Source organism: Vulpes vulpes, chromosome 13 (genome assembly GCF_048418805.1).
Source record: "Vulpes vulpes isolate BD-2025 chromosome 13, VulVul3, whole genome shotgun sequence".
Taxonomy (NCBI): Eukaryota; Metazoa; Chordata; class Mammalia; order Carnivora; family Canidae; genus Vulpes; species Vulpes vulpes.
This window is the reverse complement of record NC_132792.1, coordinates 82808133-82835030: the sequence shown is the minus strand read 5'-3', so window position 1 is coordinate 82835030 and position 26898 is coordinate 82808133. Positions and strand designations below refer to the sequence as shown.

Here is a 26898-nt window from a genome sequence, read left to right as displayed (position 1 = left end):
GCTGGGGAACCTCTTTCTCTACCCTCTTCCTACCACGGCCCCTATTGGTTGCCGCCTGAATCCTATACTGAGTGAGGAAGTTAAAGGGGGACAAAAATCAAGTGCTCGAGTGAGTTCTGAGGAGCAGCGCTTCCCTGGAGTTTACCCAGTAGCAGGGGGAAGGGCTCTGCAGCGAGGAAGTCCGGGAAATGCTGTGTAAACTGAGGCAGGTTTCTCTGTTGTCCGACTATCTAGAACCTGTCTAGATTAGCCTGTGATAACAGGTTCCTTTTTTGAGGAGCATCTTGCAAAACCATAAAAATAGAAAAACACATAAAAAGTGTTCCAGAAAAATGCTGTTCTAATGACAACTGAAAGTTAATTAAGTGTGCACATTAGGTATTTAAAGATCAGAAACGGAGCTGCCCCTCCCAAAATGAGTGGCCCTGCCACCCCCATTTGGGTGCTGGGAGAGACCTTTTACGCTCTGACAGTGGACGAAATCTGGTTTATATTCAGTTTGCAAGTCAGGGGTTACTGCCTTACATTGTTCATGGTGGAATTTGCCCGGGTCAGTGTGTCGTCTGAGGAGTTCTGAGCTGGAACCCCACACCCCAGACTCAGAAGGCAGCAGGGTGGGTTCTTGATCAGTAACTGATATTGGTCAATGCTTATTGATCAGTATTGAATCTGGACAGGAGCAGATATCTTTACTGACAGAGGGCCCCGAGATGGGGTGGGGATTAAAGGCTGTAAATGGAGAGGGGGGGATGTGGGGGCGCCTGGCCGGAAGTGGAGGGGGGCTTGGGCCGAGAGGGGTAGGGGTAATGGGAAGAGCCGCCGGGTAAGGAAGGGCCACAGACTGTGTGAGCAGTCTCCTTGACTGTCCTCACATGAGGAGGACACTGAGCACCAGGCCCGCCGAGTCAGGGTCACTTCCTCCCACGTCGGAGAGCCCCAGCTCATTCCCAGAGCGGGAGGAACCCAGGATGGAGGGAGCCAGGGGCCAGCAGGAGGGGGCCAGGCCGTCAGCCGGCCAAGGGGCCTCCGGGGCAGCGTCACCAGACCGTTCACAGCAGCAGGTTTAAGCAGCAGAGCAGGAGGTGGGCACCCGGTGTCTTGATGCCCTGGCATCTGACCGAAGCCTGTATGTTTTCACTGGGCTTCTCATCCCGGTATTTTACGAGCACCCCCTCCATTCTCTTTTACCTTGAACATCATCTCAGAGAGAGCCTCAGAGACGGGCAGCGGCCCCGTGAGCTAGTCTGAAACGGGCGTTTCCCTCGACGAGCTTATTTCTGTCATTTAAAATGAAAACGTTTAGAAATGGTAGAAAATGTCTCGTGTGCTTAAAGACAAGCAAACTGCAACAACCTTTGTAATGACTCTGCCTTACGTTCTTGTTGCTCCAGGCAGGGACACACTGGCCAGATGGTTCCAGAAGAAAGCCTAATGCTTACCCACGATGCACTTCCTCCCTGTGTGCCAGTTATTCCACCCAGTGCTTAGGGCTACAGATACCTGACCTGCCCGTTCCCATGTCCATGAGTCTTTTAAAACTTGTAATTGCTCAGGAGAAGCTGAACTATTGCCAAAACTGAGTCTGTCCTGCCGGGAGGAGTTTCCTAACCTGATGAACATCTTTAGACAGAGAGGCAGGGGTCTGTCTCGGTTTCTCTCCAACAGCTGATTCTCAAGATGCTTTGCAGGGAAAGGGGTTGGGTGAAGGGGACGAGGAGGACATCCAGGGACCCCCGTGGGCATCTGTGAAGAAAGTTCCACGTGACCTCTGCATCTGCAGTAGGGGGCAGCCATAACAAAGCGCCACAGGCTGGGGTGGAGGCTGACAGTTCTGGAGGCTAGAAGGTGAGGTCAGGGTGTCAGCAGGGTTGGCTTCTCCTGAGGCCTCTCTCTTTGGCTTGTCAGTGTTCACCTTCTCCTTCTGCCTTCACGCTGTGTCTCCACGTGCCCTTCCCTCTGTGTGTGTGTCCCAATCTCCTCCTGGCCTGTGAGGACACCTAACTTACTGGGTTCAGGGCTACCCACATGACCACGTTTTCACTTAATTCTTTCAAAAGAGATCCCACCCCCAAATAGTCACATTCAGAGGCACTGGGGGTTAGGACTTCAACATATGAATTGGTGTGGGGAGGACACAGTCTGGCCCATGACAGCCTCTCTCCACATTGCCCTCCTTAGCTTCCCGGTGCACATGAGCATGTCACTCCAACATGGCCTTATGAATCATGACCAATCATGCTTTTTCTCCTCTGGGAGAAAAGCCACAAACCTCCCGGTGCTAACCAGAGGACATCTCCAGAGAACACTCATGTTCTGTGTGGAGAAGGAGGCAGTATGGCTGATGTGCGATCCACATAGAACGACTGTCATATGTGGATACTTAAATTTAATATTCAAATTAAAAGTCCATCTCCATTGCATCAGCTAGTGATAGTGGCTCCCCTATTGGCAGGGCGAATATAGAACATTTCCATTATTGCAGAAAGTTCCATTTGATAGCACTGGTTTAGGACTGACATTCATTTCTGGAAAATTCTACCCTCATTTCTCTAAGTGGCTATGTATGTCCTATCTCAGCTGAACCCTAAGCTGCTGTGGGCAGAGGTAAGTGTGAGACTGACTTTCCAGCGGTGCTCAGTATTTAAACAGCCCCGACAGCTAAGTGTTCCTGTGTCAAACGAACCACAACACTAGATCCTCCTCCTTGATCAAAGTGTTGCCTAAATTCTTCTCCAAGGATGAGTGGGGTGGCAGCAGCGTTCCCACCCTGTGGTGGCCAGGACCCCACAGCACAGACAACTTTTTTTTCTTTTCTTTTTTTTTTTTTTTTTTTTTTTGCAGAGGATCAGCACAGCGACAGGGGATGGCAAACATTACTGCTATCCACACTTCACCTGTGCCGTGGACACCGAGAACATTCGCAGGGTGTTCAACGACTGCCGTGACATCATCCAGAGGATGCACCTCAAACAGTACGAACTCTTGTGAGGCAGCCCTGGAGGAGGTGGGCGCGCCTTCTCACACCTCTCTCCGCCTGCCTCTCCTCCCTTGGCCACCCTGCCAGGTGGAACATTTATTTCAGGACCATCTGTCAGCCCCAAGCCATGGTAGGGAGCTCCCAGTTTCATCCGGCTGCCACCTGTCCTGTTTTCTGTTGGCTCCTGTGTGACCACCAAGCCGCTGGCTACCTCTGTTCCCCTCAGGTTTGGTTTGTAGCTTTTGTTTTCACTGAGCACAATCTTCTGCAGCCCCACGCCCACCAATTTGTGTCACTGCAAACCACCACACTCTCTCACATGGGTGGTACCTCAGTGGTCTCTCTGGGTGGGGGCCCCTTTTCTTTATCCACTCAGTGCTTTAGTAATCCAGCAGGAACTTGATAAATGGGGGAGAAATGGCACATTTTTCTGAATTACCAAGCATGATCGTAGAGGCAGGGGTACAGGGGGTAAGCCACATGCTTGGCGCTGCTAGTTTTATGAAGCTGCGGGCGGACAAGTGGCCGCCCCTTCTGAGCTGCATTGGCCCAAGAGCTGGGATAGACCTCAAGTCACAGAGTGGAGAGAAACCCTTTCTCAGTCCTATTTGAGTCGCTACCAACCTCACACATAAAATTAGACCTACTTTGAGCCTTTTACATTTAGGCAGAAACCTACCACATGCACCTCTGCAAAGTGTGTCCTGTCTAAAAATGATCCTCTAGACTTTGACTATGCTTGGACAAGAGTCTCCTTCCATATATTGTTTTTTTTTTTTTTTGCTGGTTTATTATAACTGTACAGACCACAAGATGTAATATTATTTTATATAACTACTTAAAAAAATCCTTGTAGATCTTTGTGCCTTGATTATGGCTATATCTGTAAAAGTAATGTGTTTATTGTGCTGAACAGCTAAATGTCAACATTACCTACTGCTTGCTCTAGAAAAGAGAATGGTATCTGTAGAATTTAGGATATTTTATCAGGTTAGTACTTTTGAAAATATCCTTGATTAAATACACACACACACACACACACACACACACACACACACATATATATATATAAATTATACACATTAATCATTCACATCTTACAAATAATTTGTACCCACATCACAAGCTTCTTTTAGAAACCAAGGATTTTTTCCCTTTTGACAATATGTCTTTTGATTATTTTGCAATCTAAAGACTTTTACAAGTTCTCTGAGGGGAAACAGGTCAACCATCCCCTTAGTCAGAGCTTTTGAATCACTCACTTGACCGCAGTTTCCATTGTAAACAAACAGCAAGAAGACAGATGGGTGTCGGTGTTTGGCCCAAGAGAATCAAAGGATGGCATCTCCATTTGCCTCTTGAAGAAGAAATATTACAAAACCTTTATTTGAAATGCAAAGTCAAAATACACTGCTGTTTTTCCCATGTGAAAGATTTCCAAATGCAGCCTGAAAAGTTATAGTATGGTACGACATCTAGAAAGTGAGAATCACTACAGCAGCGATGCTTCATATTCTATACACAGCCACGGCTTTGAGGGTAGTTTTCTTAGGTCCAGGACAATCTGCAAAGATGTCCAAAGTTATAGTTCAACAATAGGAATCCAGAAGTGACAGCCTGGCTGACGCTAATTCATTTCCTTTTAGTCTTTACTATTTTAAAGTTTACTCTATAAGGCAGCATTTTATGATCCTTCATAAATGCATCCAGATTTAAATATGACTTTTCCAAGAAAGAAAGGATGACAGCTTTATAGACGATTGGTGTGATAAACACATGATTTATGTCAGAATCACTAAATCCCTGTGCCTCTCATCCCTGCTGCATAAAGCTCTGATTTGAAATGAGACATATAAAGTAGAAATTATTTTTCTTTCCATCACACTTTCAACATACAACATGAAGAACGGCAGAGCTACACCCCCACACGTGCACAAAAGTGCAGTTGTATGCTGTTCTGTACGTTATCACTCAGCAGTTCCCCCGCAGCTAAGCTTCCTATTCAGAGACAGGGCTAGACCCATAGAAAATACACAGAAAGAACATATTTTATCTGGCTTAGAATCATCAAAACATATGTATTTTTAAATGTCAAAGGCCACTTCCCAGTCTTTTTTTCCAGTTTCTTTGATCGTGGACAGGCATTAAATTCAGATTTAAAAGCCTGGTCTGCTAGAGAAAATTACACTTCTCTAAAAATCTGATTCCATTATTAGCACAGAAGTACAAAAGTCTGTGAGAACAATCCATTCCTGCTTGTGGCATCTGTACTTTTATTATTTTAAGTGTACAGCTTTATAATAGATAGGGGTTTGAGGACCACTTCGTAGGGGGATAGAAGCAAAGCCAGTGTTTTTGCACACACAATCCCAAGTGTGTTCCCAGGCATCCAGCTCCATCTGGGGGAAGGCAGGACAGTCTAGTGCATGCAAGTGATGACTTTAATAGCTTTTACATATTGTACAGACATGATCTTTGATTATACATATATTTGATAAAATGAGAAAAAAGACTTGTTGTAGAGTACATGTCCCATTTTTATAGCATGAGAACAGTACAATCAACTATTTATTCTGCAGGAACTCGCAGCAGTGATATATAGTTTCTGTGACACGTGTAAAGCCAGCCTCTGGTGACCTCATCTCACAGGAGTACTGCCCCAAGTTCAGTTTCTTTGGCTTTCTTATTTATTACAGCATACAAAAGTCTCCTGCTCTTTATGTTGTCTTAAATTTTCTGAGCAGGTTCCAACCAAAAAGAAAAGGTGAGACTAGAAGCCCAGAGTGAACTAACATGAGGACCACCAGGAACCCGGCTGCAACACAGTACGTGACCAGAACGGTGTCCTCATAGGGCAGGTAGCACTTGGCCAGGGCATACTCTGTGGGCGTCATACTGCCCTGAAAAGGAAATGAGAACATTAATGCTGCAGTGAGAGCCTTCCCACGGCGCCACACAACAGTCTTAGACATGACAGAGGAAGAAAGGCAGCCTTCTTGGTTGACTCGGGTAAGGCCAGGAAGTGGCTCTTCTCCTGAGACTAAGGGGCACAGCCTTCGTCCCCCACAGGTCACCACCCACCAACCACAAGCACTGGCTGGAGACACGAAGTGAAGGCTCCCAGCATGCTGAGTGGATCTGACCTCTCCATTGAAACTAGCACAGCAGGTGTGCTAAAATGCAGTGGGGACACATGACAGATGCAAGAGGCATGGAGATTTACATCAGTGGTCACTGAGAAACAAGGAGTACAAGGCCATTTCTCATGCCATCTGATGCTAAAATAAGGAACCTGTTATGCAGAAATGCATGTGCCAGAGGCACCTCAGTGGGCTTGTTTTGTAGCTGTTTTTGCTATGTTGGAATGACACTGAGGAATGGTTTCATTTACTTTGAAAACGTGAGGATTTCTCCAACTTTTCATGAAGTAAAAGTACCTTACATAAAACCATTACAAAATGGTTTTAAAAAAAACATCAGGTGGCCACTAACTGAAACATCTCCAGGCAACTCGCAAGAGCCGTGGCATTTTCCTGTCAGAGCAAATGGGCCCATTTGGAAATAAGACAAGATATTCGAGTACAGCTAAGACATGACCCTGTGTCCTTAGAAAATTAAAAACCTAGAGCCTACTATCTGAGGGCAGTGGCATCCGTGGAGATGAAGCACTCCGTAAGTCACCCCTCCCTGGCCCCTTCCAGGGGTAATGCCACGTTCATCTGTCCCCAAAGAGGTGTTCAGACAGGGGTCAGTGTATCCAACTAAGTGTGCGTGCAGAGCAGGGGAAGTTTGTATTTACAGCTTCTGTACATTTTTTACAGGTTGCAGCAATTAAATAGTTGATTACTGTGTTGATTTCAATACTTCTATGAAAGCTTTCAGATGAAAATAAACGTTCACATTACCATGATGAAACTGGGGTTGTTTCTGTTCCTCCAGCTGAAAGACGGCACGCTGATCTCGGGGACTCCCGCCCCGTGGAGCACCTCGCAGGCACTGTGTGTGTGGCCACTCAGGATGAGGCGGGGCCGGAGCCACCAGAGCAGCTACCACACCGAGGGGAGGAAGCAACAGGGGGTCAGTGCTTGGACAGAACCCCTTCGGGACCCAGAGCCAGGCCACTCACTTATTCCATTAAGTAAAATAGAAAATCCCTACTTGGTAGGGGGCTTTATTTTTTTCTTAAGATCCTTTGGTTTGTTTAGACCCTATTATCAAAAGTAAGTTCAGGCTTTTAGGGGGAATCTATCCTTCTTATCTCAGATTTTATATTTTTAGAAATATTTGTATAAATTTATAAATATATTTATATTTTATTATATTGTATATCATAATTATACAAATATGTATTTATAGAATATAAACATTCTATAAACCTATATAAATAAGCACATCTTAAGTCCCTCAAAATTAACTTTTTTTTTTTGGGTGGACAGCAAAGCAAAGTTTACTGAGCAATAGTAAAATCAATAATACAAAGTCCTGGGTATTGAGTGATAGTAAAGTGATAGTACAAAGCTCCTGAAGAGGGAGGGGACCTGAGAGGGTTGCCCCCAAAATTACCTCTTAGGTTCCATTCACATTTTCAAATACATTTAAGTTAGTGAAAAAACTCTGAATAAAGAGGAGCTGAGGAGATCATTAACTCGGTATTAGGAAACAGAATTACAGCTGGGAGGGGGAGGATCAAAGGATGGCATGGAAATCTGAAATGTTGCCCAAGTCTGCCCTCCACCCTCAGGAGGCTGTGACAGCCATCTGTCTGGCTGTCCCTGGGCAGGCCTCCCGCCCTACTGCAAACCTTCTGTGAGGCCTCCTGGGAAAGCACATCGTATCTCTCCTTAAAGGGGATGCCCCGCTCTTCCAGAGGTGCAGCGTCCTCCCCAGAACAGTTGGCATCGCTGCTCCGGTAAAGCGGGAAATGCTGAGGGGGCGGGGGGAGGGTGGTTAGAGAGGCCCAGGTGTGAGCAGGGTCCCTGGAGCTGTACCCACCTGCTTACCCGGAGGGGGCCCGCTCACCTGGAGGGCCTCACTCACCTGGAGGCCCCCCCCCCCCCCCCCGCTCACCTGGAGGGCCCTGCTCACCTGGAGGCCCCCACTCACCTGGAGGGCCCCACTCACCTGGAGGGGCCTGGCTCACCTGGAGGAGCACTGGGGCTGACCCTGGCAGCGGCTGCAGGCCTCTGCACAGGCTGGAGCCAGGTTCCTGCCGGCAAGAGATGAGTTAAGCCAGCAAAGCCAGCACTCCCCGAGCAGTAGGAAAGGAAGGGGGAGCTGACAGATGGACACAACGCGAAGTGCAGGGCCCGTCCCCACAGAAGATACCAGAACGGGAGCACCTGTACATTCAGATGCCCTCCTACCTCTCGGGAGCAGTTCAGTTTGTGAGAAATCTCGATGAGTTCCCTTTCCGCCTCAGAGCAGAGGTGGCAGCCGTCCCCTTCCAGGGCCACACTGTTGACCAGCACGAAACTGAAGCAGAGGGAGCAACAGAGTGAGGGCCACTGGCTTCCCGTAGGTCTCCTGACCCTGCTCCCTGAGCCAGAAGCCGGGCACCCACCGTGTGAGGAAACATGCCCCAGAACGGCTTTAAACCTCAGCTCGACTCATCTGTCTTAGGTAGGAGTTGATACAAAGAAAGCACAATAACAGCATTATAGGGGGAGAGGGTCTAAGAGGCAGTCAAAGGATTTTTAACCTCGAATTTGTGAGAAATCCCAGATTACAGAAGCTCTGAGGTCACAGCACCATTGAGCCCAGTATCTCACCATGTGTCTTCTGTGCCTCATCTGGAAAGATGGGGGTAGTGCAGTACATCCATGCCACTGACCCATGAGGGCTGAATGGGAGACTACGACCACGCCTGCCACTAGGAAGTACTCAGGATGTATGACATACTGTGATCATCATATAGTGAACCACGGGCAACAGTCACTAACATCCGCACACGCAGCAGACAAGGCAGGGCGGGGGTGAGGGGGAGTTGCTGGGCAGAGCTAACTGGTGCACATGATCCCAAATCAGGATGATGATAGTCACTGGTGGTGGCCCTTTATTTACCTTAATTATATTGTTACAGACTCCCATTTCAAATATGTTTGGATTTCCTACACACCTGTCAACTGGGCATAAAGAGGGCACCTATCAGTAAAGACTGCTTGAAATGTAAAGAATTTTAGCGATAAGGAGCTGACTAACCAACTGATCTGAAATATGATCGGTGTGTTTCAAGTTTCTTAAACTCTATGCCTAAGGAAAAAGAAGACATAAAACTATATCAAGTCTTCATATGACGCAGGGAAGGAAGCTACCAGAGACTCAGTCCTACAGGCAAAGAGAGGAAAAGAGTGAGCATTTGTGGAGAAGCCCTGACCTGGTCTCTGGGAGTGTCATAGGTCATCTCTTGTGACAGATCCGGTGACCTGCCACAGCCAAAGCCATGAGTCCTAGACACCCACAGGGGCCCTGGTCTAAAGAGGAAGAGCCTTCCTCTCCCACCTTTTCTCTCTGCACTAGGTCTGCAACTAAAAAAACGTCTATGGTCTTGTCCACCACACTGCAAATGCACACACAGACCAGAGAGGGTCCGGAGACAGCATGAAAATGGCCATGCAGCAGGGGAACTGGTATACGTGGTCAGACGAAAGGGTTGGGATGCTTTGGGCTACAAATCAAGGCTGATGGGAGTGGGGATGGCACACAGCTACAGAGCATGGTGAACATACCTGCCCCCAAATCCTGGGACACATACCCACAAGAGCAAGTTAAGTACATTTTGAACAAATAAAAATTCACTCCCTTACAAAGTGGACTGATGAAACCTCTATCACCCAGAGACACTGCAGACAGGCCAGGCAAAGTCATCAACTGGCTGGTCCACTTGCAGGTTGTTAAGGAACACCAGGCTGGTGACCCTGACAGTGGCCATCAGGGAGGATGAGGCCTGCATGCCTTCATCAGAAACTGTACAACAAGCCACACAGAGCGTGGCTCTGACTCAGGACAATAGCTTCCTTAGAAAATGAAGTTCAGGGACGCCTGTATGGCTCAGTGATTGAGCATCTGCCTTTGGCGCAAGGGCGTGATCCCGGGTCAGTGGATCGAGTCCCACATTGGGCTCCCTGCGAGGAGCCTGCTTCTCCCTCTGCCTGTGTCTCTGCCTCTGTGTGTCTCTCACGAATAAATAAATAAAATCTTAAAAAAAGAAAAAAAGAAAGAAAATGAAGTTGAGGACGGAAGGGGCTTCATAAGAATTCACAAATAATACTCACTTAATTCCTTTCCAAGAAAACAGCCTTTCGGGGTTGAAAACTTTCTCAAATCGTTTTATTTTGTATGTGCTCATCCTGTATTCAGTTGCAAAAAGAAACATTTTTCAGAGCAAGTCATTTTAGGACCTCTTAGGAGTTAGCATAAACACAGGAAATACCTCAGGACTGGAGTCCCGGACTAGCTCTGTGAGGTGAGAGCTCCAGCTGCCCGGGCTATCAGGGGAAATCTCAGCTCTACCAGAGTGACTATAAGGACTCAGTACCCCTTAGACCCTCAGTTTCCTCACTGGCACAGTGGTTAAAATAGGACCGTCGGAAAGATTAAATGAGTTGAAATATGGAAGTAAAGTGCTTAGTCCCACTGTATAGCAGCATCATCTACAATAACCAAACTATGGAAAGAGCCCATCAACTGATAAATGGATCAAAAAGATGTGATGTGTGTATGCATGGAATATTACTCAGAATTAAATCTTGCCATTTGCAATGACATGGATAGAGCTAGGGGGTATTATGCTGAGCAAAATAAGTCAGAGAAAGACAAATACTATATGCTGTCACCCCTCTGTGGAATTTAGGAAACAAAACAGATGAATATAGGGGAAGGGGGGAAAGAGAGAGAAAGAGGAAAGCAAACCATAAGAGACTCTTAACTATAGAGAACAAACTGAGGCTTGATGGGGGGGGGGGGGGGTGTGGAACGGGCTAGATGGGGGATGGGCATTAAGGAGAAAAAAAAACAATGAAGTGCTCAAAACAGGCTGGCATCTCATCAGTACTATGTAAAAACTATTTACAAAAAGCTAAATGGTCTTGTTTTCTGCGTCCCCAAGAAAATAATTGGTTATTAAATGAAGTTTCAAGTTAGAATCACACAAGAGCACATACAAGTCATTTATTCAACAGGGATTTGTTAAGGGTGTACAATGTGCCAAAACAAAAGTCTTTGCCCTTGTGGACTTTATGTTCCAGGGCTTATATCGTTCAAGGACAACAGATATCCCACACACAGCACAAATAAGGCTTTCACCTGAATGGTGGCAGGTTTCGAGTCATAGTTAGCGAGCGCTCTCAGGGTGCAACTTCACTGAACTACTTACTGATAATGGAAGCCAATGTCATGGTTGCCAGCAACCACCTTTAGCTGCACGTGCTGAGGGTGTCTGAATATTTTCTCAAATCGCCTCACATCATCTGCCCAGCCCTGTGGGAAAAATGAGTCGCTGCTGAGATCCAGAGAACCCTCTCTTCCCTGTGGCTAAAAAAACATGCTCCCTACTCAGATAATGAGAAGTTCACTTCCCCGTCCAAATCAGGTGCTCACAGAGTTAATGTAGAACTTAGAATTTCCAATTCTGTGTCATACTTCTTTTACCAAGACTTAATATTTTAATTATTTAATTTGATGTCAACTTTTAATTAAATGATATTCCCCCATATTAAAACATTAGATGGCAGTCCCCAAAATATTTGATTCATGTACCCATTTTAAGATTCCCTGAGAAGATCCCCTGAAGCCCGAGCATGGACCCCCCCTGGGGTCTGATAAGCACTTCAGATTTGGACACATTATAAGAAGAGGCTCTTAGGAATGTCAAGTAAATTCGTGTCTCCTAACCAAGACAGGGATGAGCATATCCCTAATCTTAGCATTTCCCTGTGGCTACAATAAGAATGAGAATGGATAAGATGTGGGCAAAAGAAAGATAAAATCCAATCAATATTTCAACATTATTTTGACATATGCTTTAACTATTAAAGCTTGAGGATTATGTTTCTATCATTCTGTCTCTTATTAAGTCTAAAAACATCAACTGGACAAACATGAGGGAAGACAATACTTAGTTGGATAATAACCAACTTTATCCTAAAAGTTTTAAATAGGCCCAAGCTAGAGAAATATGCTGGAGAGTCCTTCAATACATTTACAAAGACTTCACTTTAACAAATAATATTTAAAGTTAGGATAAGATAAAATCAGAATAACATAAAATTAGAAAAACAGAAACGGGCACCTGGGTGGCTTAGTTGGTTAAGCGTCTGCTTTTGGCTCAGGTCAAGATCTCAGGGTCCTGGGATCGAGCCCCCACTATCCGTGTTGGGAATTCCTCCTCAGTGGGGAGTCTACTTCTCCCTCTCCCTCTGCCTCTCCTCCCCTGTTTGTGACTTCTCTATCTCAAATAAATAAAATCTTTTTAAAAAGAAACAAAAACATAAAATGCTGCCCTTAATTTGCAAAAGCAACATATACCTCCAGCATCATTTTATAACTAGCTAATTATTACATATAGAATTTCCACTTATCTCATATTTAATTATGGACTAGATTATAACAAACATAAAAACCCCATAAACAGGGGGTTTCTAACCAGATCTGGACCAAGACTTTCTTTGTAAAGCTTTTTGGATTATCCTGGGAAATGCCAATGGCTTTTTAAAAAAATATCCCACCCCAGTACAAACTGGTACAGCCACTCTGGAAAACAGTATGGAGGTTCAATTAAAAATAGAGCTACCTTATGATCCAGCATTTGCACTACTAGGTATTTATCCAAAGGATACAAACATAGAGATTTGAAGGGACACATGCACCCCAATTTTTATAGCAGCAATGTCCACAATAGCCAAACTATGGAAAGAGCCCAGATGTCCATCGACAGATGAATGGATAAAAATGTGATACACACACACACTGGAATATTACTCGGCCACCAAAAGGAATGAAATCTTCCCATTTGCAATGACATGGATGGGACTAGATGGTATGTATTATGCTAAGTAAAATAAGTCAGTCAAAGAAAGAAAAATACCCTTTGATTTCGCTTATCTGTATAATTTAAGAAACAAAACAGATGAACATAGGAGAAGAGAAGAAAAAATAAAATAAGACAAAAACAGAGAGGGAGATAAACCATAAGAGACTCTTAACTATAGGAAACAAACTGAGGGTCACTGGAAGGGAGGTGAGTGGGGGGTGGATAGGGTAACAGGGTGATGGGCATTAAGCAGGGCACATGATGGAATGAGCCCTGGGTGTTATATGCAATTGATGAATTACTAAATTCTACCTCTGAAACTAATAATACACTATATGTTAATTAAATTGAATTTAAATTTTAAAAATATATCCTATACTGCAAAATCCCTCCTAAAAACCATTCATGACCAAATATTTTTAACTAAACAGCAAAACAGGTATTTTTTTCCATTAATTCCAGGAATGTAATAAGCAAAATATTTTGACAGCTAAGGTGAGAATAGCCTATCTCTTTGGTTATGGAAAAGCTTATGTCCCCTCAACACCCAAACAGAGGCTCCTGAAGGCACAGGAACCTCATTCCAGGCCCCCTCATGGCTCCTTCTGCACCTCTCCCTCAGAAGAAAAAAATAAGAGGAGTGGTGCCTGGGTTGGTTAAGTGTCCAACCCTTGATTTCAGCTCAGGTCATGATCTCAGGGTAGTGAGATCGAGCCCCACATTGGGCTCTGCACTCAGCACAGAGTCTGCTTGAGTTTCTCTCTCCCTCTGCTCCTCCTCCAACTCTCTCTCAAATAAATAAAAAAATCTTTAAAAAAAGGAAGTAGCAAGTAACTCTTATAGCACAATTCTCATAATTTCATGGTTAAATAAACAAATATAAAATCAAAGAATATTTCATTATATATTCTGTAATTCTGGTGCCAAGTGAAATTGTATGCACCTTGCCTCTTTTTTCCTTTCCTTTTTTCCCTTTCCCAAGAGGCTCATGAGAATGTGCATTCCTACAAAATGAGTTCTGACTTATCTACTTCCTACATAAACAAATACAGTTGACAGTTGACCAAGAGTTGGAACTGCATAGGTCAACTTATACATGGCCCTTTTTTATAAAGACAGCACAGTACCGTCAAGGTCCTTATGATTTTCTTAGCAGCATTTTCTTTTCTCTAGCTGATTTTATTGTAAGAATACAGAATAGATTATACATAACATACAAAATAGGTGTTAACTGTGTTATCAGCAAGGCTTTCAGTCCATAGTGGGCTATTAGTAGGTATGTATGGGGAGAATCAAGAGTTATACCCAGATTTTTAACTGCACAAGGTCAGCATCCCTAACCCGGTATTGTGCAAGGGGTAACTGTTTATAATTAGCTTGCCTATCTCAAGACTGGCATGAGATACAGATCCTATTAATCTTCCAGGTAAACTATATATTTTTAACATTGGCGCTCAGCAAAACTTCCCACCCTCATGGATACTGCTTCATGGATTTTCTGGACTGCCTGCCCTGGACCCCCAAAGCAGGACGAGGGTGCCTGAGTCACAGGGTCCTACCTGGGAGGAGCTCCACTTCCCTTCATCAAAGATGTCCCCTAGAATGAAGACGACTTCTGGCTGCAACAACCACAGAGCTGTCTGGAAAGCTCTCTCCATTTGCCACTCCCTTGAGGTCAACAGGAAGAAGTACAGCATTAGTCTATTTCCTACGTAGAGCCTAGATCCATCTTCTGGGTCATTTAAAAACTGAACTGAATGGTCCCATTCTCCTTCCACAGCCCCATGCCTGCATTCTTCTCCATGCTTACAAGGCTCAGAGTCCACATAGGAGTAAATATGGGGAACAATGGCCCCAGCGAGGGTAGGGCTGCCCCGCCCACACATCTTAAGAGCTGACTTCCCCTCAGTGGCACAGATCAGACCTGACACTGCACCCAGGAAGCCATCCCTCAGTCATGATAGCCCCAGACAGAGGTCAGGGAGAGCTCAATGCAGCTCCCAAAGATGCCCGGTGTGGGCTGTGACCACATCAAGGAGATGACAGTGTCTGGCTGAAGTTTCACTTCTTCTTGAATGACCTCAACTTCCTGCGTGCCTTTGGGATTGGGGACAATAATGGGAGTCAGACTAGTTGATATCAAAACTGTAGATCCTGTGTACTTCAGACATCCAAGTAATCATCCACAGGTAAGACAAGTGAATGAAAAGAGCCTGGGGGGCTCCTGGGGGGCTCCTGGGGGGCTCAGGCGGTCAAGCATCTGCCTTTGGCTCAGGTTGTAATCCCAGGGTCCTGGGATGAAGCCCCAAGTCGAGCTCCCTGCTCTCCCTTTGCCCCTTGCCCCTCCCATCCCCACTCATGCTCTCTCTCTTGCTCACTCTCTCTCAAATAAATAAATCTTAAAAAAAAAAAAAAAACACCTGAGATCTAGAACCTGACAGGCAATGGCTTAACACCCCAGCTCCACCCATAACCAGTCGTCTGACCTGTCTGGCCTTGAGAAGGTCGCCTTCTCTCTCTGGTTCCTATTCTTCATTAGTAAATGGGAAAAATAAAACCTACTCTCACAGGGCAGTTATGGAATTAAATGAGAGAGCATTTGTAAAATACCCAGCACGGCACCAACACACAGGAGATGCTCAAACATGTCAGTGATTTCTGGAACCACCCTCCCCTCTCCCCAAACAGCTATGACTTGTGGCATTTTCCTAAGGACTCCAATTCTTCCCTCCCTTTTAAGGCATCCTCTGGGCTGTTTCTCCCCTACCAAAGAGAATTGTGACATCCCACGGCATATAAATAGGGGAAGACATAAATTTGGGGTCAGTGAAGACCATCCAGGCCCCATGTAAACTGCTGCACGGTGCACATCTTCACTCAAGACACCTTCTAAAATTCATTTCTCAGTTTTTCTTGATAGAATATTATTCACCCTGGAGGAGAAAGCATCTAGAAACAGCAGTAGCAAGAGGGCTGGGAAGAAAGCCCAAATGGTAAGGACCAAGGAAGGCCAAAGGAAATCTCACCCTGGCCCTTCTTTATCTCATGCCTCATGTGGTTTAAAACTTTGAGTAGGGGCACCTGGGTGGCTCAGCGGTTGAGTGTCTGCCTTCAGCTCAGGGTGTGATCCCGAGATCCAGGATCCGGGATCCAGTCCCACATGGGGCTCCCCATAGGGAGCCTGCTCCTCCCTCTGCCTATGTCTCTGCCTCTCTCTCTCTGTGTATCTCATGAATAAATAAATAAAATCTTAAAAAATAAAACCCTCTGAGTAAAGGATGGCAGCCCCCCCATCTTTCCTTCTTTTGTCTTGCCTTCTTCCCTCACCCCTAGAAATCTTACACATCTTACCCTCCCACTCAACATAAGGTTCATCCAAATCCAGAGTACTCCAATGATATTCCTGCTTGCAAGGCTAAAGATCTATTTAGACAGGCACCATGCGGTCATGATGAGGAAAAGAAGTCAGGGTATAGGGTGACCAGGGGCAAGAAGAAGGCTCTGCTGCCTACCCTGGTGGGTGAAGGCCCCATCAGTCACCATGTGGTGGGCATTATCACAATAGCCAGAAGGTGGAAGTAGCCATCAAACGAGGAACAGAGAAACAAAATATGGTCTAAATATACAATGCAATATCATCCAGCCTTACAAAGGAAGCAAATTCCAGGACACCTGGGTGGTTCAGCGGTGAGCATCTGCCTTGGCCCAGGGCATAATCCCATTCTGAGGATCAAGTCCCACATCAGGCTCCCCGCAGGGAGCCTCTTTATCCCTCTGCCTGTGTCTCTGCCTCTCTCTGTGTGTCTCTCATGAATAAATAAATAAAATCTTAAAAAAAAAAAAAAAAGAGAGAGGAAATTCTGACCCGTGTCGCAACACGGATGGACACAAGGACGTGATGCTCAGTGAAATAAGCCAGACACAAAAGGACAAATCCTGCATGACTCCACTTACATGAGGGACCTTCGGGGAGTCAAATCCATAGATACAGAAAGCAGAACGGTGGGTGCAGGGGCAGGAAGAAGGAACAGTGGGGAGTTGGTCTTTAACGAGGACCAAGTTTCAGTTTGGGAATCTGAAAAAGTCCTAGAGGTGGCTGGTGGTGACGGTTGCATAACAGTGTGAACGTACTTGATGGGACTGAAATATACACTTAAAATTGCTTAAGATTAACTTTGACGTTGTGTGTTTTACCACAATTAGAGTTTCTAAAAAGCCTTCTGACAGAAAAGCCAGTGGACAACTTAGCAGGTCCAAGTTGGAGAGACGGCCCTGGTCATCTCCCCAGGGTGACAGCCACTGATCGGCTCTGCTCCTGCCACCCAGAGCAGCCAAAAACCTGCCCGAAACTCCACACCAGTGACTGTGAGAAGGGACCCCCCAGCCCTGGTCTGCTTCCTCCCCTGCCTGGGGCAAAGGGGAACCTCAGCCAACCACACCCAGGTGCCAGACCTTGCTGTGGGCATTTCCCTCGCACAGCCTGTGAAGTCTCTGGTGTCAACCAATTACAGACAAGGAGGCAGAGACAGGTTTGGAGGGGCCCTCGTTAGCTTGTCCATAGTCCTAAGACTCAATCCCAGACCTGCCTCCCAAATCCTGGGTCCTTACACATAACAGATGCTCTGTAAACAGTACATTCAAGGAAAAGTCAAATGCCCCACGTGTCTCTGAGAGGAAAGTAACTAATGACTACCCTGACCTACAGGGAGAAGGATCTACCTTCTTGCCAGAAGAATTTCAGCAAGATTCCTGATTATAGCTCCTACCTTCGTAATTTGTCTAGCCAATGGCCTCGTACTTCCCCAAGCAAGTGAGTGTCAGCCAAAAACATGGCTTTCAGAGTCTTCTGTCCACTGCCATGGGCTGCAGTTTTCACCTCAGGCCAATCACACCGAAAGATCACTAAGTAATAGATTAAAAATTCACAAAACAGAAGCACGGCAAAGATGACAGCGGTGAGTTTCAACAGCAGGAAACTTCTCTTTAACAGACAAAGATGCTGCCTTCCAAACCCCAGCCTGACCAGAGCCATGTCTCCTGCCTGGGAGTCACCAGCATCCAAGAGTGAATGCATCAAGAATTCACCACGACAGACCATGGAATCCTGGGTAAGGCACAGCAGGTGTCCAGGGCTTAGCCATGTACCTATGGGGGAAGAGAAAGGACTGGTTTGCGTTTCTTGGTAATGCCACGAACACTACTAGCTCCTTCCATTAAGAACAACTAAGTTACAGAATCCTACCTATGTTCCCGAATAAATGAAGTGTCCGGTACTCATACAAGGATAATTCACTGGATTATGCTACAAGAATAATCTTCGCAATTACATGATGAAGTTTTACTAACATCTTGGAAATCATTAAACGAGAATCTATCCAGGGGATGTTAAGATAGGAGACATAATGGAACAGTCAATAAATATTAAGTGCAACTTGACTCCCAAAAGGATTTGCGACCCCTCCTGGACTTTACAAATCAATAGGCCAGAAGGCCCCTATCGTGTTGCCTCTGCTGTGAATTTATCACTTTTCCACATCGCTTTTCCACAAAGGAAGTGAATATTCATGGACAATGTACTTCAGGGATGCGAGCGATACATTTCACTCTGCGCTCAGAGGCCAGGGTCTCACAGAGCGACCCATCTGTCAACACAGCATTTGCAGCATATGTTTTCACAAATACGGATTTTCACCCACAAACTAGCCTTAAAATTCTGGATGGTCTTCTGTTAGGAGACATTTATGTGCAGTGGTTTCTCTATGGAAAACTTTAAAATCTTTATGGATTCTCCTGAACCATAAATGAAGTCTGTATCCTATTTATTTTTTAAAATAAAAAAGCATCCACTTTTGACACATCTGAAGAGAAAGGCTGGTACAGGGATGACCTGATATGGGGCTTTAAGAAGTGACATGCTACTAAAGTTCCTCACCTTACACTCAAGATGAGGATCTATTTTTTTAAGGTTTTATTTATTTATTTGAGAGAAGGGGAGAGAGAGAAAGAGAGAGAGGACAAGCAGGGAGGAGGGGCAGAGGAAGAGGGAGAAGCAGGCTCCCCACTGAGCAGGGAGCCTGATGTGGGACTCCATCCAGAACCCCAGGATCATGACCTGAGCCGAAGGCAGACGCTCAACCACTGAGCCACCCAGGAATCCCTCAAGATAAAGATCTTAAAGGGTAGTGATATGATGGCTGCAGAGAACTCAGATACAGGAGAAACTCCAGAAGTCTCGCGGTGGAGGCTTGGGGGCCACTGACCACTGATCCCACTGAGCCAATAAATACAGAAAATCCCTTTCTGAGGGGGTGATTTTCTGAGATGAATCCAGGAACCTTCATATGGTGGATAAACAAGGAGTCAAGAACATTCTTACTCTTATAGGGTCTAAGATCATCTCTGCAAAATTCAGTTTCCAAAACTGTTCACATTTGCACATCAGCCTAAATCCCATAAAAGTCCCTGCTTCCTGCATGGTGGCATTCTATTTAACAACCAACCATTAAGATACGGATTTACATTTTGTAAATCTTACCTAAAGAAAAATAAATGGGGACAAACATGCATTTTGAGCCATTATCGAAAGTTTGAGGCTAACACATAGCCTCAGAACTGAAAGTGCCTTCACTGGGCGAGGGGCTCCATGGTTGAGCATCTGCCTTTGCTCAGGGTGTGACCCCGGGGTCCTGGGATGGAGTCCCACACTGGGCTCCCCACAGGGAGCCTGCTTCTCCCTCTGCCTGTGTCTTCTGCCTCTCTCTTTGTGTCTCTCAGGAATAAGAAGAAAGGAAAGAAGAAAAAGAAAGAAGAAAAGAAAAGAAAAAAGAAAAGAAAAGAAAAGAAAAGAAAGGAAAAGAAAAGAAAAGAAAAGAAAAGAAAAGAAAAGAAAGGAAGAAAGAAAGAAAGAAAGAAAGAAAGAAAGAAAGAAAGAAAGAGGAAGGAAGGAAGGAAGGAAGGAAGGAAGGAAGGAAGGAAGGAAAAAGGAAAGGAAAGGAAAGGAAAGGAAAGGAAAGGAAAGGAAAGGAAAGGAAAGGAAAGGAAGAAAGAAAGAAAGAAAGAAAGAAAAGAAAGAAAGAAAGAAAGAAAGAAAGAAAGAAAGAAAGAAAGCCTTCGGAAATGATGGATACCTTTCATGCTCCTCCAAACAGAGCTCTGGAAACTGTTTGCTGTACTAAGTCCTCCTCACTCCTGTCTGTGTCTCTTCAGAAAAGGAGACATGAGAAGATTGGAAGGGCAGGACTAGCTCTGCACCCAAGGGTTCACCTTCTCTCTGCTCCCGAATGGCCTCATCTAGGTAAATACTTGATTGAAGAGAGAACAGGATGCCAATGCCAGGCTTAAATGCGTCCTTTCATACCGAGGTCAAAGGTGGCAAAGCATGCAATCTGCGACCTACTGCTCCGCCTGGAATTCTACTCTGAGCATCCACACTGTCTTTATCAGGCAGTCCGGGGGCAGCCCTGGTGGCACAGCCTGCAGCCTGGGGTGTGATCCTGGAGACCCGGGATCAAGTCCCACATCGGGCTCCCTGCATGGAGCCTGCTTCTCCCTCTGCCTGTGTCTCTGCCTCTCTGCCTGCCTCTCTCTCTCTCTCTCTCTCTGCCTCTGAATAAATAAAAAATTTAAAGAATATATCAGGCAGTCCAACCACCACTGACTGACGGCCATACCCTGTCCTGGCACTTAGAACCACCTGCCATCTTGTTCATCTAAGGATGAGCCACGAATGCCACATAACTAGAATCACCATAAACCTTCTCTTCCAACAGGAGACACCTATGAGGTGCAATGTGCCACTGAGGATAATAAGAACGGGGCCATGGTGCAAATCAGGCCACTCAGGGCGTGTGGCTGCCTGACTCCACCCATGAGGCTACTCTCAGTCTGATGCAGTCGAGGAGAACGAGGAGAACGTAAGGAGGCTCCTGCTGTCATCCACGTATCAGCAATCAAACTCCAGAATGAGGTAAAAATGCTGCTAGTAGCCACTCACCAGTGAGACTAGGCATGGAGCCTCTATCTGGGGGCTGCTCATAGGAGAGAGAGAGAGAGCCTCTAAGGAATCATGAATGTATTTCTTACTACCATCTACCTTCCCTTGGTTCGAGTCAGTCAAATGTATCAGAAGCAACCATTCCGTCTTACTATCTCACTTTCTTTCAGAAGGCCTCAGAGTCTTCTGAAATCCTCATGATAGCAGCTGAGACTTCCTAAAACCTTCATGTTTCCTCAGTTGTTGGAGGGTGAGCTGAGAGGAAGGAGCCCAGCCTCCAGGTTCTCCTACCTTGCACACTGTTGCTCTTTAAAGGCTCCAAGTTCCCCGAAATGAAAACCAGAACGACAGCTCTACACCCACTTGCCTTCATCCAAGAAGCCAGTTTCGGTGGTGACCAAGGGCCCCGGCTTCCCTTGACCGACGGGAGCACGACAGGACACAGAGATGAGGCCCAGGTTTGCACTCAGGGGTGGGCGGCACTGGCTCTGCCGACCCAGCTCCCACATCCTGTTACACATCTTCTCGTGAAAACCCTAGCACCATGTGAATCCGCTCTCCAGTAAAATGTGATCCTTTTTAAGAACAAGAGCTCCTCCTCAGAATGGAAACCATTTTTTGACAACTTCTGACAACAAATCCTTAACCAAATTCCCTTTTGCTCAAATCTTGGAAAACTTCTTTCTCTATCCAAACTCATTGTATTACTCATCAAATCAGTATCTCCGAGTGTTGTCTCCCACATTGCGGCCAAAGTACATCCCCTTTGACCTCCTGACGTGAACAGAGTACTCTGTAGGGCTGATGGGGGTCGGGGCTGGGATCTGTCCTCCCCCTAGAAATAGCACAACAAGGCCAGCACACCGGGCGCACACCAGGTAATGAGATGCCACTCCTACCTTACTGCTGCTTCCAGATGGGATACCGTGACCTCCTCTTTGTGCTCACGCCAATTCGCACTTAAGCCGACCTCAGGGACAGCACTGCTTCATTTCCTGACACGGCCAACCTGTGAAACAAGCATGCTGAGCACTAAGGGATTGGGAAGGACAGACACTTCCACCACAGGGGCACACACAGCTACCCTTCTTAGCAGGCAGAGGAAAACCAAAAAGCTCCAAGGGGGAACCAGCAGCCACTTGTTCCTCTTCCACTATCTTATCCAAGGTTCTGAATACCCACCAGCAAAAAACAGCAATGCTGAACTGGTAAAAATCCCACCCACAGCTCTGTTATGTGACCTTGGGCAAGCCACCTACCCTTTCCAAGCCTCATAATGGGAGGGGGGGGGTCACAGTACCTACCTCCACTGATGTCATGAGATTGATAGAAATAATGTTCACAAATGTGCCCTTTTTTTAAACAGTAAATCTTTCCATGAGGCAGGCATGTCAGGATTAGATTAGAGAGTAAGCCTTCCAATCTGGTGAATTCTGACAGGCTCAAAGAAGTGGAACTTGATTCAGATAGCCATAGTCAGCTGAGGGAGAAGGAAACCCAGCAGAGAATAAGGGGAGACATCAGAGACAATCTGGAAGCTGTGGCCATCTTTCTCCACTCATTTACCGAGTTGGACTTTCTAATACTTGACATGCAAAGTCCCTATGCCTTTTCTTCACTAAATGTAAACCTGACCTTGTAGTTCAATCATAGTAAGTCAATGACTTAAAATCTCCACAGCCATACACACCTACTCAAGAAAGACATGTGGAAAAAATGTGTTTATCCACCTTATTTCATAAGATGTAAAACTAGGCCATCAGTGGCTTCAATAAAGACAATATGCTCATGTGAAGAATTCCATCCACATTACATGCTTCCCTTTACATTAGCAGATTTGGGTTCAAAAAGCAAAATTACTAAAATGTTACTGTTTTCTCCCCCCTCCAAGGTGAATTTGTCAATTTTATTAAACTCTTGTTTCCACCTTATATACATGGATCTGTGTATCCTGGTCATAATATAAAATGTATTTCCTACTGCAGTGGTTTGTAGCTCCCTAAGTCAGGGACCTCGCCTTGTCCATCCACACAGCCCTCCTCTGCTGGTGCTCAGAATGGTGCCTGTGAATAGTAAATGCTCAAGAAGCATCTTGAGCCTGTGAATAGTAAGTGCTCAAGAAGCATCTGTGGAGTCAATGGCCTACACGTAATCTTATTGTCCCCAAACATTTTAGAATTACAAACATAGATTATCACTCTTTTGGTCTTTAAACACTTCACAGTCTCCAGTCATAGAAAGAACAGATCGAGAAGATGTCCTGTTCCCCTTGGTCAGAGTGCCAGGCAGGGATTTAAAGACGGCCAAACAGGTGCACAGAACACATTTTCTCACCAGCCCCTGTGTGGAACCCTTACAAAGGAAAAGCTTGGGTGGCCCTCTGATGAGAGGAAAGTACTGACAGTCTTTCCTGAGATGTTTTGGAGAAACAGCCTTCTTTCTAAAAGGGGAGTACATGAAAATGCCTGGTAGCTCCTGGGTTCTCTCCTAAGCCCTGGGGCTGGCATGATCCAGGCAACTGGGGAAGTCTATATCTCAGTTGTGCTCTTTCCTAGTATGTGATCTTAGGCAAGTCGCTCGGAAAAAAAAAAAAAAAAGAGGGGAAGGGAGAGAAACAAGATGGTTATTATAAAAAGCAAAACAAAATAACAAGCACTGATGAGGATGTGGATAAGTTGGAATGCTTGTGTACTGTTAGTAATTCTGGAAATGGATAGTGGTGATGGCTGAAGAATAATGTGAATGTACTTAACATCACTGAACTGTAACCTTAAAATGGTCAAAATGTTAATTAAATTTTATGTTATGCAGGTTTTGCCACAATTTTCTTCAAAAAGGAAGAAGCACACAATCACACAACACACACACAGGACCCTAGCAAGCTAATGATGTCCTCTGGCAAGAGCTTCCTTTTGGATCTAAATATACCACCTGTATATATAAAAAGAAGTTTTGGGAGCCTGGGTTTAGGGAAACATCACTGAGTCACCTCACCTTTTTAAGGACACTACTGGTAGATGAGACTGGTAGGAAGGCTCTAAGCTGGCTTGTGTTCCCCAAATCAGATCACCTTTATAAAGCAAAATGTGTGTGCTGTTGCTGAAGAATGTTTCCTTTGGCTATTTATTAAAGTGATTAACGCATCAGTTCCTAGAGGGCACAGCAGCCGCTGCCCTGTGACACATAGAGAAGGAAACTGAGGGGTGTTTCGAGCATAGAAAACAAACAGCTAAAGAAAAACGATTGCCATGTTATTACTCAAGAACAGCCCTCTTAAATTATAGCATAACATATTAGCATAATACATGCACGGCACATGGTTCCCTATTGCCTAATATGTAAAAATAGCAGCTACAATCCAAAACTGGGAACAAAACATTTTATCCACTTACTGATTTGTTACTTCAAAGCTATCATTAAAATATCTAAACTCCCTCCACCCAAAAACAGCATCAAAAATGTCTAATATGCACTGACCTGTGTTTTTTTCTTACTTGTCCATTACCTTAAATATATCAACACAGTGTCATCAATGGCTATTCAAATGTTACATGTTCCACCTTAAATGGTATTTTTGAGTAAGGCAGATTTTTTCGGTCAATCTACATCAGTACACTAGAAAGTGAGAGGCCCCTACGATTTAATACATGGGCCTTAACTAATCGTGATTCTCCCGCAAATAAACGGCTAATGCCCAGAATACCGTTTCTTCAATAAGCTAACTTGCAATCCTTAGAAAGCAAGAAGGTCCCGGTTTGCAGGAACAAGAGACGGCAATGGACCCGGAAGCCTAATTCCTAGAGCACGGCCCTGAGAGTACGCGGAGCATCGTGCTCGCGGCGGGCGGCCGGCAGCAAGCGGGGCGGGGCGGGGCGGGGCGGAGCCGGGCGGAGCGGGGCGGAGCGGGGCGGAGCGCTCAGCCTCCCGGGGAGCCCGGCCCGGTCCCTTCACCTGCGCTCCAGCCGCCGAGCGTCCCCGCGCTTCCGCCTCCGCGCACTGGGCCCAGCGGGCCACCGTCAGCCCGTCCGTGTGCGGCCGGCCCAGAAGCGCCGAGGGGCCGCGAGGAGGCCACGCCCCCGGCCCGCCCCCAGGTGCGCCCCCGCCCGCGCCGGCCGGGGACCCCTGGGCTCCACTAGCAGCCCCAAACAGCAGGTGCAAAGAAGCAAAGCCCTACGCTTGGCCGCCTCTTCCTCAACGACTGGGTGCGTGTCGTCCTCAGTGTCTCCTAGCTCTCTTCTCCGCTCGAGTCCTCAGTCCCCGCCGGGCCCCCGGAACGACGTCTGCTGCCGCCGCAGCCGCGGGCCCCCGCAGCGCGGGCCGGTGCGGGTCGGGGCGGCCTGGAGCTGGCCCCCCGTCTGCTCCGCCGCGGCTCGGAGCCGTGTCCGCGGGCCCCGGCGGCGGGCAGCCGAGTGGCCGGGCCTCCGCGCGCCGCCGGCAGGTGGCGCCGTGCCCACTGGCTGCCTCCCTCGCCGCCGGGCGCTCGGGGTGGGCCCCACGCGGGGCCTCCCGCGCCTTGGGCTGCGGGACGTGGCCCGTTGCCTTCGAGGGCTGTGTGATGAGCGCACGAGACCACTGGGGCGACTATTACTGGGGGCTTCCTTTTTCTTTCCCTTTTTTTTGAACTAACGTTACTTATAACAGTATAGCGCCGCATGCTCTACTCTTCAAAGGGCTTTCCCATCCATTATTTCAAATAATCCTCAAGATAAGCTTATAAATCAAGAATCAGAATCATTACCCTGCGTTACAAGAAGTAAACGAAAGCTCGAAGCGATGGCACACGAAGTCTTCCAACCAAGCAATTCTAGCATATATTTGCAAATCTGTGAGTGTAGTTAATACAGAGATATAATAGAAATCATATAGAAAGCGACCAGCACAATGCCTGGCATCTGATAAGCAAGCAGTAAATGGCAACATTATTATTAATTAAGAGCATTGTAATATTTTCGAATATGTCTGGATGAACAATTTTACCATCACGAAAACTGGGACAACCTACCCTATATGCACACCAATACGATGCAGTGGTAAGTACGCAGCATCGTCTCTATTCTTGCTAACTAGAAAGGAAAAAAAAAAAATTGAATCCAAGATAGCCTGTAATTAACTCCAAGCTTAAGGAAATATAGAGACCCATGAACAAGATAAATTCCATCACCAGGAAGCAGCCAGCTGGATCCAGAATGGGGAGATCTACAGACCACATGACCTAACTTCTTTATTTAACAAATAACATCAGAAAAAAAAAAAAGAGGAGGAGAGGGAGATTTGTTACAAAACCGGCTTGAGAGACACATTGGCCAAATGCTAGTTCGTGGGCTTTTGTGTGGGTCATAATCAGGACAAACTAGCTTTTAAAAATATATATTTAAAGATTGGGAAACTTGGAAATAGAATGGATGTTAGGTGCCCCTAAAGAATTGTTGGTGATTTTGGTGTAATAATACTATTGTGGGTTTTTTTTTTTAAGATTAGAGAAATGAAAGTATTGACAGCCAAATTGTATGATTTCTGGAATTTGCTTTAATATTCCAGGAAATAAGAAAACAGGGAAGTAGGAGAAAAAATAATATTGGCAAGATGTTAATTATGTTGAAGCAAGGAAATAGGTGTATAGCATAGCAATTGGAAGAAACAACGCCCCCCGCCCCCTCAAGACATCCACAGCCCAATCTCTGGACCTGTGATTGCTACCTTATGTGGCAAATGGGACTTTGCAGGTGTGATTAAGGTTAAGGACTTGAGATGGGAGTTTCTCCTGGGTTATCCCACTGAATCCAATCTAATCACTGGTCCTTACATGTGGAGAACCTTTCCACGCTGTATGACAGGGGTAGATAACACAGGGATGGGTCAGTCCATTCAAGCAGCTATAACAAAACATTACCCATTGGGTGG

The 26898-nt window shown here is 45.9% G+C and overlaps 2 protein-coding genes across 17 annotated transcripts in view; one reads left to right on the top strand and one right to left on the bottom strand.

Annotated features, from left to right (window-relative positions):
• GNAL (G protein subunit alpha L) overlaps positions 1-6892 on the top strand; it is a 144516-nt gene extending 137624 nt beyond the window's left edge. For all 9 annotated transcript variants that reach the window (XM_026005979.2, XM_072734867.1, XM_026005977.2 and 6 more), the window contains one exon: positions 2842-6892. In XM_026005979.2, coding sequence (XP_025861764.2) covers positions 2842-2988 — 147 coding nt within the window. In that variant the 3' untranslated portion in view covers positions 2989-6892. The remainder of the gene's footprint in view (positions 1-2841) is intronic.
• On the bottom strand, positions 5227-25396 carry MPPE1 (metallophosphoesterase 1). 8 transcript variants are annotated; one of them, XM_026005966.2, is made up of 12 exons: positions 24475-24856; positions 23992-24171; positions 21897-22006; positions 17771-18149; positions 14564-14672; positions 11349-11452; positions 10249-10323; positions 8341-8449; positions 8118-8183; positions 7779-7901; positions 6883-7023; positions 5227-5877 (listed from the first exon to the last, which is right to left on the bottom strand). In XM_026005966.2, the coding sequence occupies exons 4-12, from the start codon at positions 18100-18102 to the stop codon at positions 5695-5697; spliced, it is 1242 nt and encodes a 413-aa protein (XP_025861751.2). In that variant the 5' UTR covers positions 18103-18149; positions 21897-22006; positions 23992-24171; positions 24475-24856; the 3' UTR covers positions 5227-5694. The 8 variants fall into 8 exon arrangements, with proteins under 8 accessions (XP_025861751.2, XP_025861750.2, XP_025861753.2 ...); XM_026005965.2 differs by having other exon boundaries at positions 24701-24835; XM_026005968.2 differs by lacking the exon at positions 24475-24856 and adding an exon at positions 22302-22477.
• Between the last annotated feature and the right edge of the window lie 1502 nt (positions 25397-26898).